This window comes from Vipera ursinii (genome assembly GCF_947247035.1).
Source record: "Vipera ursinii genome assembly, chromosome: 11".
NCBI classification, from domain to species: Eukaryota; Metazoa; Chordata; class Lepidosauria; order Squamata; family Viperidae; genus Vipera; species Vipera ursinii.
Window position 1 is genome coordinate 19,310,655 of NC_139524.1, and position 18,618 is coordinate 19,329,272.

The 18,618-nt window shown below is 47.4% G+C and overlaps 2 protein-coding genes across 3 annotated transcripts in view; one reads left to right on the forward strand and one right to left on the reverse strand.

Annotated features, from left to right (window-relative positions):
• The window catches only part of LRRC49 (leucine rich repeat containing 49), a 24,528-nt gene continuing 5,910 nt past the window's right edge, over nucleotides 1–18,618 (reverse strand). For both annotated transcript variants that reach the window (XM_083371451.1, XM_083371452.1), the window contains exons 8-17: nucleotides 18,369–18,512; nucleotides 16,900–16,961; nucleotides 13,496–13,643; nucleotides 11,042–11,125; nucleotides 10,321–10,475; nucleotides 5,628–5,856; nucleotides 4,307–4,492; nucleotides 2,209–2,318; nucleotides 1,212–1,365; nucleotides 1–742 (exon numbers count right to left, since the gene is read on the reverse strand). In XM_083371451.1, the coding sequence (XP_083227577.1) occupies nucleotides 536–742; nucleotides 1,212–1,365; nucleotides 2,209–2,318; nucleotides 4,307–4,492; nucleotides 5,628–5,856; nucleotides 10,321–10,475; nucleotides 11,042–11,125; nucleotides 13,496–13,643; nucleotides 16,900–16,961; nucleotides 18,369–18,512 (1,479 nt within the window). In that variant the 3' untranslated portion in view covers nucleotides 1–535. The remainder of the gene's footprint in view (nucleotides 743–1,211; nucleotides 1,366–2,208; nucleotides 2,319–4,306; nucleotides 4,493–5,627; nucleotides 5,857–10,320; nucleotides 10,476–11,041; nucleotides 11,126–13,495; nucleotides 13,644–16,899; nucleotides 16,962–18,368; nucleotides 18,513–18,618) is intronic.
• The window catches only part of LARP6 (La ribonucleoprotein 6, translational regulator), a gene marked incomplete at both ends in the record, with an annotated part of 15,029 nt that continues 13,320 nt past the window's right edge, over nucleotides 16,910–18,618 (forward strand). Inside the window, one exon of the mRNA XM_083371454.1 lies at nucleotides 16,910–17,101. The remainder of the gene's footprint in view (nucleotides 17,102–18,618) is intronic.

The following is an 18,618-nucleotide window of genomic DNA, read 5'->3' on the forward strand; positions in this document are numbered from 1 at the left end:
TTCCACAGAATAATTTATTAACTTCCAAGCCTCAAAGATCCAGTGTTTTCATCTGCAACGTTTCTGCCGCTATCGCCGCCACCTGCAGCAGCAATAGCACCAGGGAAATAAAAAAATAAAAATAAGAATAAAAATAAGAAACAGGATTGAACGAGGGAGCTCCAGGTCTTATTTCATTCCAAGTAATGCTTGAAGAACATGCAAAGAGTTGCAGCACCAGCAAAAAAAAGTGGGGGGAAGTGCAAGAAAATGAGGATCCTTTGGCCTCAGGAAAAAAATAAAAATAAAATTGCGTGGTCTGCCTATCTCCGTATTGAGCCAATGCTCGTGTACATTAGAACGTGGGAAAACAAGAAAATAAATAAATAAAAGCCATCTCGTGTGAAAGTAGGAAGAGAGAGTCCTTTGCTAGGAAAACGAGGCTTTTTCAAGAGAAGGCGTTCAAAAGTGTCTCAGGGGGATGGTCACGACAGAGACCGCTGGGGGCCTTGGTGGGATCAGGAAAAACCCGCCCGGGGAATACTGAGAGGTGAAGTCAGAGTTTTTGCTCAGCCAGGCCTTGCAAGCAGTGCCTCCGGTAGGAATCCTTGTGGTGCATCTCGATCACGGCATCCCGGACCAGCTCGATGAACATCTGAGGCCAGAACTTCTGCAAGGACTCATATTTCATATGGATGTCGGCGGCGTCCTTCACCAACTCTTGGATGTAGCTTTGGCAGAAGTTCTTCTTCTCCTTCAGTTCCTGCATGGAAAAAGCCGGGGTGGAGGGCAACAAGTGGGAAAGACAACCTTGCTGGAAATGCAAATTGCAATTTAGAAAAAAAATAAAATCAGAGAGTGAACAGGGAATGGGCAGCTGGCGTGGTGGTCTCCAGAGAATCCGAATTACCAAAATGATAAGGTGGCCTCTCTTTCAGGAGGAAGCAGACGTGGAATGTCTCTGATCCCCATAGGAAGGAGAGGGAGGGAGGGAGGAGAGTGGGAAGGAAGGAAGGAAGGAAGGAAGGAAGGAAGGAAGGAAGGAAGGAAGGAAGGAAGGAAGGAAGGAAGGAAGGGGAATCAGCTAATGCTCAGACATTGTGAATTTTCCTGTTGGAGCTTAAAATGGATTGTTTCATTTTAGGTAAAGAGAACCATATAAGAAGCTGAGAAACAATCGCAATTAAGCAAAACAACCCCGATCGACCTCCCTCCGTCCAGACCGCTTATACCTCCTGCTTTTCTGTCTGTAAAGCCCCTGAAACATAAGTCAGTGTGGATCGGGTGCTGTTTTCTCCTTCAAGCTTCCGGCGGTTGTTGCCATTGTCGCCTGCGGTCCCGAATTTCTTTCCTTTGGCCTCCAAAAGAAAACACAACTGTTTCTTCCTGGGGACAGGCAAGAGAAAAAAAAACAGATTTACAAGTCTATCAAATCCCGCCGAGTCTTATCACGCACTGAGACACTTTTCCTTTCGTTCACCCATTTGCTGGGGGGGGAATCGGATTTAGTTGCTCCCTGTCTCTTGAGATTTCCTTGTTCTTTCTCTTTTCTGCCAGAATTTCAAGAAGTGCAAATATTTAGGGTACGGAGAGACAGTCACCTGTCCCCTGTGTTTGACAAATGCGGCTTGTGAAGCCATCTCCACAACAGTGAGGAGGAAAGGAGGGGTGACATCTTAAAACCAAGGAAGGGGGGGAAGAAAAAAAAGCTCAAACATGAGTGAAAAATGAAAAAAATAAGAACCAGACAATCAACCTTTCGAAGCATCTTGTTCAGGTCTGACAGAGGAGAGGAGCTGCACCGCCTATCCAGAGACGCTGAATGCCTACGGATGGTCCTCGGCTTAGAACCATTCGTTTAGCGACCATTCCAAGTTGCAAGAATGCTGAAAAAAGTGACTTACAACCGGGTCCTCCCACTTACGACGTTTGCAGCATCCCGAGGGTCACGTGACCATCTCTTGCGACCTTCCTGGCTGGCTTCTGATGAGCAAAGTCAGTGTGGGAAGCCGGATTCGCTTAACGGCCGTGTGAGTCACTTAACGGCCGTGGCCAAAAAGGTCGTAAATCACTTAACCAGAGGACTACCTGTATTCATGCTTACAGCAGGAGGGGTCTCCGCCAAGGCCGTCGTAACCACAGATCTCCCCTTCCCCCTTAAGGCCAGCGCATCCCTTCGCGTAGACGAAAGCCCCACCCACCCCCCTCCACTTAATCCCAGTCCTTTACCTGCAATCTCCCAGCAGAGAGATCAGCCGGTAGTGGGGCATGTCGGAAGTTGCCACGTAGGCCAAGATCCCAAACAGTCTTTCAGCCATGATCACGTCGTTCTGGGTAACCTGCAGAGGAGGAAGAGAAAAAAAAAAAGAGAGGGAGGGGGGGAAGTTCAGACGGACCAAAGTGAAGCGGCTTCGACCCGAGATTTAGCATAGGGTCAAGCAGGGACTTTCAGAGGCGCAACAGCTCTTGTGTGAGAGCCCATTCACCAGTGGAATTAATAATTATTGTGTGGCAGGGAAGTTGCATCACTGGAGGCTTTTTGGAAGAGACTAAGCCATTTGTTTGGAATGGTATAGAGCAGGGGTCTGCAAGACTTGTGGACTTCAGTTCCCAGAATTCCTCCGCCAGCTCTGCTAGCTGAGGAATTCTGTGAGCTGAGGTCCACAAGTCTTACAGTGGTCAAGGCTGCAGACCCCTGGTGTAAGGTTTCCTACAGGAGCGGGAGGTTGAACTAGAAGACCTCAAGGGCCCTCCCGACTCTGTTATTCTGTTATATGCGGAGGCATGATATCCACACATATTCAAGGAGGCAGGCAGTGGATCCTCTCAGACTTCCAAACTTGCAAACGGTATCACAATCCCAGTGGTTCACAAATAATCAATTTCACACAGTGTGTGAGAGAGGGAGGGGGGGGGAAGGGAGGGAGAGACAAAATAAATATATACATACACACACTGTCTCAGGGGTACAAGCACAATCCGACAAGGTCTCAAGAAGTAATTTATGTGGAACTAAGGAAAAACATCAAGAATGTTCTAGTATTTAGTCTTAGAAATATAATGGCCTGTTTGTTTTATAGCATCCTGAAGCCCTTTAAATGGAACAGTTCCTGCTTGGTGAAGGAAAAAAAAAGAGAGAGTTCCTTCTTTGCTCCTTCTGGGAGGTTTAGGATTTTGGCCTCCTTCGCCCTCCGCTCCATGCTGAACCGCCAAGGAAGAACTGCAAAGGAAAGCTTTGCGAATTGCGCTGCTGAATATATTTCTTACGTTTAATGAGCGATTGCGATGCAAGGACAAGTTTGTAATCGATTATAAACGTTTTCCAAGCCTTTTTAAAAGATCTGCTGCCTGTCCAGAATCGCCCTTTTTTGAAAAACGCCCCAGTTACAAAAGACAGAACGCCAGTTCCAAATAAATATTTAAAGAAATAACAGAGAGAGAGAGAGAGAGGGAGGGAGGGAGGGAGGGAGGGAGGGAGGGAGGGAGGGAGGAAGGAAGGAAGGAAGGAAGGAAGGAAGGAAGGAAGGAAGGAAGGAAGGAAGAAAGAAAGAAAGAAAGAAAGAAAGAAAGAAAGAAAGAAAGAAAGAAAGAAAGAAAGAGGTGTGTGTGATCTCTCCCTCCCCTCATTTCCCGACTGCACTTTGCTTTACTCCTGATTCCAATTTTCTCATGTTTTTTCCTGTTGGAATTTTTGCTCCGTTCACTCAACACATTTGTGGGCTTATTTGGCAAACAAACACACAGACACACATGCACGCACACCTTACAAAGAATTTGCACATGTCAGCAGTGCAAGTACAGTATGAAAACTCATACGAGTCGACCGTGATTCAAACCTCAGAAAAAGGCAGTGAAATTCTCAAAAGTGGTTCTTAGATTGCTGCATGCCGTGTATACATTTCCTTGCAGGAAAAACTTCTATTTTATTGACAGCAAAAAGTTCCAGACCCCTTAACCAGGGGTCTCCAACCTTGGCAACTTTAAGACTTGTGGACTTCAACTCCCAGAATTGCCCAGCCAGCAGATGTTTCATGACCCAACTAGGGATTTCTGGCTGGGGAATTCTGGAAGCTGAAGTCCACAAGTCTTAGAAGTTGCCAAGGTTGGAGAACCCTGATCTAAACCCACCTAACTTGTTCAGGAAATGCATTAGTTCCCAAGACTAAACCATCATGACGCTTGATTTGAAGTGAACCACCGTTAGCCTTAGCCACGGTTTATCGTGCCAGACAACATCCAAGAAACTGCGTCTGAAATCTTCCTTAAGCCAGGAAAAAGAACCTGGCCTTGAGACAGAAACGCAGTGAGGAAATGTTGATTTTCTTACCTCTAATCCGTTGATCTTTTGCAGGTTGAAATGGTTCAGCCTGAACAGGACGTAAAACTTCCACAAGGTGAAGGTAACCACTGGGTTTCCCTGAGCCTCCACTGTTAACTGCTCGAGCCGACGCAGGTGAGCTAAGGCGTTGAACTGCTGCAACATCGTCAGGTTGGTCTCCTTGAACTTCAGGTGCTGAAAAAGGCAAGCAAAGGAAGACATGAGAAGCCTGAGGATGTGACCCAGCTGGGCCATGGAACATCTGCAAGGAACTAACCAAGGTCAGAGAGCACCATGGTCCCCACAGTCCTCCTCCTCCTCCCCTCACTTCCTTCTAGTTCTGATGATGTTGCCTAGTTGGGTAATGAAACGTCTGCAGGAAAACCACCAAGCTCAGAGAGCACCATGGTCCCCACAATCCTCCTCCTCCTCTGTGCAAGTCCCCCCTCCCTTCTAGCTCTAATGATGCTCCCTGGTTGGGTCATGAAATGTCTGCAAGAAAAAAACCAAGCTCAGAGAGCACCAAGGACCCCACAGTTCAGCCCTGACCTAGAGAGATTCACTTCTATTTATGATTACCATGGTCAAAGAGGTTTGAGATGAGCACAGCCAAAAATGGATAGTTTCATTGTCTTGGCCAGCTAATAAATTATACAAATTTTTCCTCCCAACATACTCACTGCAACAAGAAGTGGGGACAGTTAACAATTCAGACCTTAAAATGGCAGGGAGAACCTCCTAATCAATAGCCGTGAATCCTGAGGGCTATTTACAGCTCCTTAATCACAGGAAACAAGCTTGAAATAATAGTTGATGGAGAGAAAAAACTCCAAAAGAGGCCGATTATCTATTTTCATTTGAGTACATCTGGAAGCGATCTGCTGACGTCCCCAGGGGGCACGAGAGGTTGCCTTAAAAGGGCCCTTAATCTGATCTAGCCTCACCTCTGTGATTTCAAAACAGGTAACCTGTGGCCCTTGCTTCCTGCAGGATGTCACACTGGCCACATTTTACTTGGTTTTTAAAAAGGACTCAGGCCAATGGATGGAGGGGAGCCGGAGGCCTACGAGCGGTCAAGAGGCTAAGTGGAGTTCCACGTTTGAAGTTCCGTCTGGTATGGAGCACCAGTTAAGGAAGGAAAAATGTATGCATGTCTGTACGTATGTATGTATTTATTTTGGTGGTATCCTTGGGTTTCCTGGAGGGATTTTGTGGTCGGTCATTCTTCCTGGATTGCAGTTTTCTTACTCTGCTTCTACGTGAACCAATCGAGGCGCAAAGGCTTTCTAAGCCTTGCCCAGAGGGTTCAAAGAGGAGAGAGGCAACTTGCCAGAAAATTGGGGAACTTGATCTTCAGTTTCGACAGCACTGGGATAATTTCATCGAAGTCTATGAAAATAAAAGAGATGGTAGCGATGTTTCCAGCCGTCTGAACGCTCCAATTCCGGTCCAGGGATTCCAGAGCTCCGGAACCGTACAGGCAGAGGGTGTCGCCATCTATTTCCACCAGGTGAGACTCCAGACCTGGCACCACTTTGCCTAAAAGGGTCTCCAGAGTCCTGGAGAGAAAGAGAGAGAAGAATTCTTATGCAGGAGCAGAGCGGAAGGGAAGAGAGCCCATTGTGTCATCAACATTCCCCGGCCAGGCGGAAAATTCCCATCCAAGGCTAGGAATACACAGGCAGTCCTCAAATTATAACAGTTCGTTTAGTTCAAAGTTACAATGGCACCGAAAAAAAGCAACTTAGGACCGTGTTTCACACTTATGACCATTTGCAACAGCCCCCGTGGTCACGTGCTCAAAATTTGGCAAGTGACTCGTATTTATGACGGTCGCAGCGTCCTGGGTTCACGTGTTCCCCTTTGGTGACCTCCTGACAAGCAAAGTCAATGGGAAAACTAGATTCGCCAAACAAACGTGTTGCTAACTTCACAACTGCAGCAATTTGCTTAACAGCTGTGGCAAGAAAGGGTGACAAAATGGGGCAAAACTCACTTAACAAATGTCTCACTTAGCAATAGAAATGTTGGGGCTCAATTACAGCCGTAAGTCAAGGACTACTTGTACTATAACAGGGGTCTTCAAACTGGGCCCTTTTATGACTTGTGGACTTCAACTCCCAGAATTCCTCAGCCGGCGTTGCTGAGGTGCCTTGGAAATCTTCTGCTTTAAGAAGGCGGCTGGGCCCACTGCCTGGTTTTGAACTCCTTCCTTCTTCAGCACTAATTTTTATCTCATTTTTTGGTATCAAAAATATGTATGCGAGGTGCCCAGCTTCCTTTTGATTTCTAAGCACTTTCCCCAAGTAATTTATGGAGGAATCCAACCTTTGTGCCAAAGCAATTTTTAAAAAAAAGGGGGGGAACCACTTCACTGATTGGAATCTATTCCTGGAAATATTACCTAGTCACCACCCCGAAAAGATTTAATGTGGGTTAAATTTGTTCCTTCTCTGAATCCCACCGTGCAGATTTCTCGAGCAGAAATGAAATCTTAAAAAGCCTTAGCAAAACCAGGAAGAATTGAAAATTAATTTCATTGCACTGGTTGTCTTTACGGGCACGGGGTCCCTCCAGGGCCCTTCATGCCACAGCCGGCACAATACAGGAGCAAGATAATGATTGGGTGTATGAACCATCTGCTTCCTCGCAAAAATTAAAGAAATAAACAGGAAATCCATCCATCAAAGATCCATTCCTAATTGCCAGTAGACATGTTCTTAATCTGGGACTTTCTCCTTGCAAAATACCTGACCTATGTTGCACTCATGGACTCTCTGGGCCCCTAAAGGATGGCAGCCAAGACTCTGGAATGGACAGACAGACGCTGTCCCACAAAGGACGAAGTTCCCCCGCATCAGGATACTGGTGTAAACTTGAAGAATTGTGCATCCTTTAGGAGATCAGACTAGAGAAGGCTCCAGGCTGGGTTCAAACCACCCGCCATCAGTGCAGGGAAAACTCTTTCCCCGCAAGGCCCCAAGAAGACTCTTGAGGCGTAGGGCACATCAGAGATGGGGAAACAGGATCCCACCTCCCCCTGCCCCCCCCCAGACTTACAACACTGCTTCACCCTCAGATTCAACACTCTCTGGGGAAAAGGACAGTAGCTTATTGCAAAGGGTGAACAATCAATCACTCTTGTGCAGTGGCCCCCAATTTTTCAGGCACCAGGGACTGATTCTGTAGGAAACATTTTTCCCATGGTGTCTGTGTGTGTGTGTGTGTGTGTGTGTGTGTGTGTGTGTGTGTGTGTGACTTCGCATGCTACCTAGATCCTGCCCACGCGCATGTCAAGCTTCGCTTGCTTGCGTGGCCCGGTTCCTAACGGGACACGGAGCAGTAGTGGGTTTGTGGCTCAGGGCTTGGGGACCCCTGCTCTTGTGGAAGTTCAGAATATGATTCCAACCTCCTCACAATCAGGAATGTCAACGCTTTATGGAGGGTTAGGGCAAAAGTGTCGGCTGCTGGCCTGCTTCCAATTCCCAGCCTTCGGGACTGGCTGGAGCCACCCCGTTCCTTCAGCCAGCCAACCAGGGAGGACAAAGGATCCCTTAGCTGGTCCACCGGGGGCTCATTTCCTAAAGGCAACAGCTACGGCTTGTGCTCTCCTGCCTCGTGTCAAGGCAAAGAAAAGGCTTTTTTCCCTTCTTCTTTTAAATGGCTTGATGGCTCCTGCGATTTTGATTTATAGAAATGTAACAGAAGCTCAAATATCTGCAGTCTGGAGAAACTGCTGGCAACGCCCTGCTTGAGCCGGGGAGAAGCGAAAGCTTTGTCGGCCATTCCAAATCCCCTCGTTCTAGGACGCTTTCTTGAATAGCACCCTTCCGAAACACAGGAGAAGCTGGAGGCCTAAGTTTTCCTGTCTGGAACAGAGTCTATCAAACTGGAGCAGAGGACGTTAGCTGGGGCGGTTTTATTTCAGCGCGTGCTTTCTATGTGCGTGCACACCCGCTTTCCTTCGAGAGGAATGAAGACAGCTAATTCTTCCAACATTTTCCTCTGTGCGAAAGTGAATTACGGTTTCCAGAAGGAATGTGGAAATTTACTTTACACTTCATATTTTACGAGACAGGGGGGGGGGAAAGAGAGAGAGAGAGAGAGAGTCAAAAAAAAATGGCATTCATGATGGAGAAACTACTAAGAATAAACTAGCTTGGGAGGCTTTCCCCAATTGGGTAAAATAATAATAATAATAATAATAACATTGCTCATAAAATGTTCCTTTGACTGGATGGAGGAGGAAATACCAGAAGCCTAAGCTGGCCTCCTTCTTCAGTTTTTGCCTGGTTCTGGTATAAAGCTGGAGGCAGCCTAGGGACAAACCCGAATAAGTCCTGCTTTCTTGGCCTTTAAAGGAGGCAGATAAATTAATTTGTTTTTATTTTTATTTTAATTCCATTTATATCCCGCCCTTCTCTGAAGACTCAGGGCGGCTTACAAGCTTAGCAGTAGCCTTCATTCTATGCATATGCCTGCTTGTTAGGGCTTTCACACACACCCCAAGCGGCATTATGGCACCTGGAAGGAACCAACATTCAGAGTCAAGCTCACCAGACATCTTCTGGATGCCATTCAAGATGTACTGGTCACCCTTGATGTCCTACATGATTCTATGCCAAGGGTGGGGACCCCCATGGCCCTTTTATGACTTGTGGACTTCAACTCCCAGAATTCCTCAGCCAGGCACGCTGGCTGAGGAATTCTGGGAGTTAAAGGCCACAAGTCATAAAAGGGCCAAGTCTGAAGACCCCTGTCTTAAGAAGTGTTAAGGTCACAAAGAAAGCCATGTTGGCCTTTCCTCCTCACACACACAAAACGCACAGCTTCCACTTTTAAATCCTGAAAGAAGTATTGATGCCTTTACTGCGGAGGAAGTTTTTTTTTAAAAAAAAACCCTCTGGGTTTGTTTTTTTTTAAATAAAGTTGAATAAATTATTATTATTGGCTTTGGCAAACTGATTCAAAGCAATGAGAGACATACACAAACACACCCCAATAATTCCAGAAATTATCCTATGAATCACCGACGAGTCAGTGTTAAGGAAGAGTTTCTCCTTAAAACAACACAGGTGCCAGAGAGAGAGAGAGATGGCCCAACAAGGGGGAAGCTGCTCCGAGGGGCCGTGTTGACGGGAGCCGTTCATGCGCAAAGAATTAGCAGCTTCACGCCGTTGGATCTGGCAGGAAACATGCTTGTTTGTTGGAAAGCGCACAACTGGTTGTATATTTTTGTACAATGTGGCCAGTTTGGGTAGGGAGGGGAGGGGGAGGGTAGCAAAGCAGGGGAGGAATAGTAGGATTTAAAAACGGATGAAAAAAATAAGAGTTTTGAAATGACACGCAGTCCTCGACTTACGAGCACAAGGGAGTCCAACATTTCTGTGGCTAAGCGAGACATTTGTTAAATGCGTTTTGCCCCATTTGACGACCTTTCTCGCCATGGTTGTTAAGTGAAACATTACAATTGGTAAGTTGGTAACACAGGCTGTTAAGTGAATCTGGCTCCTCGCTTGGCTTTGCTTGTCATAAAGTCGCAAATATGGATCACACGACCCCGGGAGACTAAGATCCTCCTAAGTATGAGCCAGTCGCCAGGTCTTCGAATTTGGATCACGTGGGAATGCTGCAGTGGCTGTTTAAGTATGAAAAACTTGGGCTCAATTGTGGTTGTAAGTACCTGGTATCTGCCAGAGAAGGGGTCCCCAACCCCCGGTCCGTGGACCGGTACCGGGCCACGGCATGCCAGCAAGCGGGCCGCACAAACAAGCAAAGCCCCATCCGTGAGATGCAGGCAGCACACAAAACCACACACTCTACGGTCCACAGAGAAACCTCTCTCCTTGGTGAGAGAGGTCCCTGGTGCCCAACAGGTTGGGGACCTGTGTGCTAGAGGTTAGGTGAGTGAGCATGGCTGGCTAAGGAATTCTGGGAGTTGAAGTCCAGGCCTCTGAATAGGTGCCGCTGGAAGAGAGAGACCTTGGATTGCTGGTCCTGGAGCAACCTTGGCAATTCCCTACCTGCCCTCCTCAGGAAATTCACAGGCCGCATTCCTGTTGTTCTGACAGGGCTCCTCGCCTTGGACCGGCTCCTGGTTCGAAACCTTCAAGACGAGACGGTTCTGCTGGATTTCCCAGTGATGGGCGATGTTGCAGATGGTTAACCGTTTCTTCTCCTGAAAAGGGATGGAGAGATAACTGAGTCTAGACCGACACTTTGGAGCAGGTAAAGTTACCCAGTTTGGGGGGAAGAAAAAAAAAACCCGATTTAGTCTTCGTGATGATCTTGGCAGCTGAGCAGCTTTTCAAGGGGAAAAGCTCCTCGTCCCGGGAATCCCTGAGCAATTTCGACTGAAGAGAGTATCTGCAGCTCAGGGTTGAGCTGTGGGGGGGGGGGTCCTTGCTGCTCTCTGAGCCCGGTGGTTTTCTTGCAGATGTTTCATTAGGTAACTAGTATCATCACCCTGGCACTGACGATGTTACCTAGTACGGTGATGAAATGTCTGCAGGAACATCACCAAGGTAGGGCAGCACCAAGGATCCCAGAGTTTTGAGTCTGGTGGAAACCTGGCCATTGTAGGACTGTTATGGGAGAAGGAAGCAGGCGGTGAAGCCATCGTGTCAGAAGGAGACAGTGGTGGACCACCCGAACCTGTCTCTGTCACCGTAAGAAAGAAAGGGTTGTTGGGATGGGAGGTAACCAGGAATCGAGGTTTGTTAGCTTGCATCCTCGTAAAGATACCTTTAACAAAGTCTGCCTGTGATTCTCACGCCTCTTCTCTTCCTCTTTGCGTAGGGCAACGGATGCCAGGCGCCGTTCTTCTTCCTGGATTCAAACACAAACCAAAGACAAGCACCCACTTTTCCCCAAGGCTCAGAAAAGAAGTCAGGGGTCCGTTAAAATCACCCATTAATGTCTTTTTTTTTTCTTATCAAGAGTAGGACTCCCTAGTATGATTCCCCCCACCAAGGAAAGGACTCATCTGCCTCCATTAGTCTATGCTAGCAAGATGGACGATCCTTTCGTTTTCCTGGGGGGGGGGGGGAAACAAATATTATAGTCCCTTAATATACATGCTGCAAAACGCTGCAAAATACAAGCAAGCTTTTGGCTTTTTTTTCCCCCCAGCTGGCTCTTAAACCAAACAAAAGGAAAGAACAGCAGTTGCTAAAAGGGCAAAGTTTTGAGAATAACAGTTACCGGACGACAATCATTTTTATACCGTTACATGTCAATCCCTCTCAGCATCCAAAATGATTTTTTCTGTGTCTCCCAGTAAGAAATCCTCAAAATGCACTTGTTTTGAATTTTCCACTGCAATTTTTATAACACTTGGGGGAATGCTTCTCAAACAAAATATTAATTAGGGTTTTTCTAATGTTTCAGTCCTATACGGGTTATCTCCTAAACAGACGGTCTTTTTAAATAACTGCAATCCCTCTGAACAGCTCTGATCCCAGATTTACTTCCAAATAAGGGGTCTGTGGCCTCAACTGGCTGGAAGGCTGGAATATTGGAAGATATTGAAATGAAATGAAAGGAAATGAAATGAACCTTTATTGTCAAAGTACAACTATGTGTACACTGAGATTAGCTGAGCCTCCCTTTGTGCTCCCACCCCCCAACACACAGTGACAACAAACCCTCCATCTTACTACACCATGTGAACCAACACCACACCACACACCGGCCTCCCAAGTCAATTCTGCATAAAATTCACAAAAGTTATTTCTCATTCAAAAGCCTAACAGCCCACGGATAAAAGCTGTTTTTCAGCCTGTTGGTGCGGCTGGCTATACTCCTATATCTCCTACCCGATGGTATTGGAAGATTCTAAGCAGGAATAATTGGAAAATAACTCCAAATACGTATTTGCTAATTTCTTTTCACTCGCTGTCTCTCTTCCTCATCTCCCCTGTTTCATCTGCAAGATTCTCGGGGCGTGGATCATCATTTATACACTGAAGATCAAGGGAAGACTAGGACATCTTCAAGCCTTGTGCAAATCCTTATAAGCTTAAAACAGGAATCCACTCTTCTCTTGGGTTAGGGGCGCCCCCTAATGGGCACTATGCACCAAATCTTAGTTTGACTCAAAAGAAGTTTCAAGTCAAAAGCATAAAAAATCAGGACCTTGGGTTAAAAATATATGTATATCTTGGCAAGCTGGCTGGGGAATTCTGGGAGTTGAAGTCCACAAAGTTGCTGAGGTCGAGGAACGCTGTACGCTCTTTGCTCTGAAAAATGCTGTGCAAATTAATAGCCAGAATACAATGGCTAATTAAACCGTGAAAAGATCTTATTAAAAAAAATCTTGCTTATTTAAAAGCTCAAACAGTGGCAGTCAACTCAAGGACTCTTGCTGAAGGCTCACCCTGATTTTACATGGCCTAAGAGCAATCCTTGCCTGCCCTAAATTTAAGCAACGGCTTGTCTCCCCAGATTCAAAGGCCGCTTGGCATTTTCCCCCAAACTTTGCAGCTGTCCCAAGTGTTTCATTTCGTTTAAAATTCAACGTAATTGTGGGTTCCTTCATGCTCTCTGAGCTTGGTGGTTTTCTTGCAGACATTTCATGACCAAACTAGGTAATATCATCAGTGCTTGTTGAGAATTGCATTGAAATTTTGAAAGAGAGAGAGAGAGAGAGGGAGAGAGAGAAGAGAGAATTTTCATCCTGGTCTTCTTTTAAGAATAAGGATTGTGCTGCCACCACGTGGCTGTTTGGGAAATTATACATTATGTTAATGGGCCAGTCAATCCCTCCCTCTTTGTGATGTATTTCCTTCTTTCTGAGCTAACTTCCTCCTTCTTCTTGGCTCTGGGCCTGATCTCTTCCATAACCGGCAGATTCACATGCTCTTTCATTTCACGTGCAGACACTGTGAGTCATTACCGCCTTTTGACCTTGGGAGTACCGTCCAAATATCATCTAAACGCACCTCATCTGCTGTAATCTACTCTGCATGCAAATAAAGGTATTTCTAGATGATAAAAGGTGTTTCCACGAGTTCTGCTATCTGGAAAAGGGCTGTTGACAGTGATAGCATCTGTTTATAGAGACCAAGCGCAGAGGTCTTAACAAGGGGACTAATCACAATACATCAGCTTGATCCAGAATAAGGATATTCTAGTGCTGAATGGAGACCGGAAAAAGTGCTCAACTGCCAGAAACCCTTCTCAAATGTCCTTGCTTACCGTGATTTTTTTCATATCCAGCTGTCGGAGCTGCATCATATGGTGGAGGATGGTCGGCTTGTAACATGCCTCCTGCGCTATGGGGTTGCCATCTAGGGTGAGTTCTGAAATAGAGGCCGAGTCTGCCAGGCACAGGATGTCTTCCACGCTGAACATAAAGGGGGGAAAAAAGGAAGAAATGAAGCCCACAAAAACTCAGACAGCTGCAGCTGCTCGGCCCTGACTTGTCTTAAAAGAACCCCACAGCAACTGGACCCATGTTACATGAATGTGCATTTTAGTAACAGGTTGTCAATGTTACTTGGTGCTTACCTGTGTTCTTTATTTACCTATTTATCTACCCAGCTATAATGTACTATTTGAGACAGTGGGATCTCTGAACAGTGTATTCTGCTAAAAGAAGGCGGCTAAGGAGATGGACGTTGAAGCAAGGAAGTGATCAGGAAAAAAAAAGGTAGGGAGGCTTTTAAGGAACTTTCGGGAAACTTTTAAAATGTGTGGACTTCAACTTTCGTGCTGGCTAGGGAATCCTGAGAGCCGAAATCCACAGCCTGCTAGCTGGGGAATTTTGAGAATTGATGTCTACCATACCTGCTGGCAGGGGAACTCTAGGAGTTGAAGCTTTCTGGGGGGTGCTTCTTGTCTGGATTAAGTCGCAAGGCTGACATCCATCAACCATTCACTCAAGGAAATATACCTCTCCCTTAGTGAGAAGCAGGTAATTCAAATAAGGCTGACCTAAGCATGATTTCCAGGCTAAAGTAGGATAGGATGAAAAGTCCAAACTATTCCTTTGGGAGGTGACCTTCAAGCCACGTTCTGCCCTGGGCCATCCTCAAGACCACCTAACAGAGCCTGGAATCGGGTTGGCAAGGAAGGGATTGCTCGTTTCCCGTCAGCACCACAGCCAACCTCTGGGAAATCTGCATGATGGCCGACTGCCAGAATGCAGCTAGGAGGCAACCTATGCCAAGGAGTTTTCCGGGTCCATAAGAGTGCCTCCTCCAGCGATGCATCCCCCCAAATTCCTTGGGGCAGGTCCTACTCAGGAGTAGGAGACCCAGTCTCAGAGAGTAGCCTCAGGGTGGGGTTGCAGGATCTTGGAAAGCTCTCTAAGATACAACACATGAGAGCAGAGATGAGCAAAAAAAAAATCAAGGGCAATTTCATTTAATTTTCCTTTTTCTCGACTTTCCATTTCCAATGCAGCTGGCCTTTTTTCAAGTCTGGACCATTTTGCTCCTATGTTTCAGCACCCGGGGAATTTTTCCACTATAAGCTTTTCCAAATACATATATTTTTGCCATTAAAAAAAAGAAATACCCATGAGAGGCAAGATTAACCTTGCTTTGAGTGAATGGAATGAAATCTTTACATCTCTGCTCCCAGACAGATTACTCTGCTTCGGCGTTTTTTAAGTAAACGGTACTTTTTTAAGAAAACAAAAGACTCACATGGCTATTACAGCTTCTTTCAGCTTCCTGCCCTCCAGGTATTTCAGGGGCTTAGAGAAACATTCCTCTCCCTTAGCCATTTGAGGGTTCCCCCTCCCTCCCAGAGAAACTGGGGTCCCGCCCCAACTCTTTTCCGACAGCAGCTTTGCTTGGCTAGACAAGCGAAGCCCAGCATGGCTAGAGGAATCCTCACCAAAGTGCCCAGATGCAACTTTGCAAGTGCGAGGCGGGAAGGATGATGTCAGCCACGCTAAAACAGAAAATGATCTTCTGCAGAGCTTGCCTCCCACTGCAAGCAAACCAGGGAAAGGCTGCAGTCCTTCAACCATCGCAAGGCTGTGTGGGTCTCTTACGACTGAAGCATCCTAGCCCTCAAAACCACGTAAGCCGTGTAAGGGTGGTAGCATCAGACGCAGCTTCTTTGGATTCGGCACTGGAGGCTGCTGTACTCATGTCTAAGCGAAACGGCCAGGTTTCAAGCAGGGAGTACGTTAAATCCTGAACATTAAGTTTTCTTTCCCATTTTTCTGCAGTGTGATAATAGAACAGATCACCCGAGGAGGTGGTGGCTTCTCTGCTGGAAGAATTGGAAACAGTGCTCCTCAACCATAAGAACTTTAAGAGGAGTGGACTTCAACTCCCAGAATTCTGGGCTGGCTGGGGAATTCTGGGAGTTGAAGTCCACCCCTCTTAAAGAAGTTCCTGTGGTTGAGAATGCTTTAAGCAGAGGCTGGATGTGTCTCTGTTTGGGGATGCTGTGATAATGAATTCCTGCACTGGAACAGGGGGTTGGACTAGATGATCTTCAACATCCCTTCTGTTCTAGGGTATGTCTCTTAGTACTACTAAATCTCAAGAACATTAAAGTCACAAAATAGTCCCAGAGGGACTCAATTTGAAGCGTAACTGGCATGGATCATTGTTAGAAGTCAGTCAGCTCCGCGTCTAAAGAATGGCAGGAAACCCGCCCACCCCCAAGTGCCCAACTAGTTTTGAGAGGGTGAGAATCAACGCTTCCCCAACGTCTCTTGAGGATTATAAAAAGAGACCGGAAGATTCAATGAAGACTGAGCAAAACATATTAAGTCTGCAACGCCAAGGGGGGAAACTTGCAGTCATCAAGAGGTGTTGCAGTACAGAATTACATTTACACGCCCACACAAATAAGGCACTGCAGAAAGAGAGAGAAGAACTGACACCCCTTTCAGTTGAAGGGACGGCAGCTAAGCAAAGCATTAGCCCTGAAGTCTACAATAGCTCAGCAAGGAGCAGCATGCCTGACAGTTAACAAAGACTGTGCCTGGAAACCGCACAGTGGGAACCCAGGAACTTCAATTATAAGAAAACTCCGTTTGTTTTCAACCTGTAGGAAGGAGAATGGGCTGCGTATCCTAAATCCCTTCTTGGCACTGTTTCACACAAGGAGCATCACACTGACTCACAGCAGATCTTCCTGAATCTGAAGAATCAGGGAGCGGGCTTTTTTCTCTTTGGATCCCGTGGGGCCCTATATTTTTCCATCTCCCCTTTAAGGAGCCAGAACTCCGAACAAACTTGAGCCGGTGAAAGAGAAGCAGAGAAGTTCCCGTCTGTCGCTTTAAAAAGCCTAAAACAGGTTTGTTCGGAAACACGTTTGTTTCATGATCTTTATCAAGTTCCACATTTTCAATGGAGATTCTCAGTCATCCAGGTCAGGGCTGTCCCAAAGCTGCTTTTTTCCCCCCAAAATGCAACTGGACTTTCTTTAACAAGAAGAAGAAGAAAAAAGTCCACTTGCCTTTGGGGGAAAAAAGCAGCTTTGGGACAAGTTCCACACACTCTGACTGTTTTTTCCTACCAGTTAGACCAAAAGCCCCTTTGCAAAAGATCTGGGGTCGATCCCCAAGGGAGGAGAGCAGCTCGAGCGAGCGCCGAGAGAGGGAGAGAGGAGAAAACGGAGCTCCGGCTTACCAAGAGACGTTGTTGAAGCTGAGGAAGAGACGCTGCAGGCTGGGCAGGGTGTCCACATCTTTCTAAAAGGAGACGGCAGGGAGAGTCAGAGGCCAAGGCGAAGCCGGCTGCAAAGGCAGAACTGCCGGGCAGGAAACCATGCCTGCTTGCCTGCCACCCTTCCCGCAGCCCTGACGGGAGGAAGGCGACTTCCGTGGCGCAGGTCAGAATGAAGGCAGAGCCCTCTTCAGGGGGTGGGGAGGGGGTGGAAAACCACGCGGTGCGGCTTGCGATGGGAAGAGGGGGAAGGCGGAGAAGAGAGAGGCGGGGAGGCAGAGCGGGGTGCCAGACGTACCAGCTGCTCCCGGTCTGTCTGAAAGCCGGCCAGCCGGTCTCTCTCTCTCTCTCTCTTCTTTCTTTCTTTCTCTTTCTCTCTCTCTCTCTCTCTCTCCTCTTTCCTTCTCTCTCCCTCTCCCTCTCTCTTGTGCTGTCTCAGCATTTGGGGGGGGGGGCGGAGATGGCACCGGTGCGCAAGGAGGAGGGGTGGGAGGGGAAATGTGCCGCAATGAACAGCAGGCAAAATAAAACAGGGTTGCTGGAGAGCCATGTGGCTCTTCCTGCATCAAACTGCTAAGTCATGCAGGGGCTGTTTCAGCGGCAGGCAGGCAGGCGGGGCCTTTGAGAAGTGGGTCTCCCCACCTGCGGCTGTTTGCCAGAATAAAGTCAGGTGGGCGGGGGGGGAGGGGGGAGAGAAGAAGAAGGGAGAAATGGGATAATTTCCCACTTTTGCAAAGGAACAGCTTGTCTGTCGTCTCGGGAACGCTTGAAGAAGTGTGTGTTGTGGGGGGGAGGGGGGAGAGGGAACAAGAATACAAGTGGTCCTCAATTTACAACAATTCGTTTAGTGACCATTCGAACTTACAACGGCCCTGAATAAAGGGGCTTAGGATCATTTTTCACACTTAACGACCGTCGCAGCGTAACCCACAGTCAGGTGATCAAAATTCGGATGCTTGGCAACTGACGCGCATTTATGACGGTCGCAGTGGCCCGGGGTCAGGTGATCCCCTTTGGCGGCCTGCTGACAAGCCAACGGTGAAGCCAGATTCACTTAACAGCCCGCGTTACTAACAACTGCAGTGATTCACTTAACAACCGAGGCAGGAAAAGTCATACAAGGGGGCAAAACTCAAAACGTAACAAATGTCTCGCTGAACAAGAGAAGTTGTGGGCTCAGCTGTAGACCTCGTAACTCGAGGTCCACCTGTAAGGGAGTTGGGAGGGACCTCGGAGGTCTTCTAGTCCAACCCCCCTGCCCAAGCGGCAGACCCTCCACCGTTTCAGACCAAGGGCTGCCCAGTCTCCGGGGACGGGGCAGAAGCATCCTGCCAGCTGCAGATCAGCCCCCCCCCAAGCAAAAGGCATCTTTTTCCCTGCCGAGGAAAGCCCCTTCAAGGGGCAAGCAGGGTTGGGCTCAAGGGGGGGCTCACCACCGATCGGATCTTATTGTAGCGGAGGTTGAGCTCCAGCAAGGAATCCAGGCCGCTGAGGTTTCCGACGTGGGCCAAGCAATTACGGGCCAGGTTCAACATCCGGAGATCTCGTAAGTGACTGAGGTTTTCTATGAGGGAAATCTGGGAGGGGGGAGAGTGACACTTACTATCGGACCCGCCCGTTTCCCACCCGACAGCCACCATCCGAGAAGGATTCTGCGAAATTTATCTCCGGAGATTGAAATTA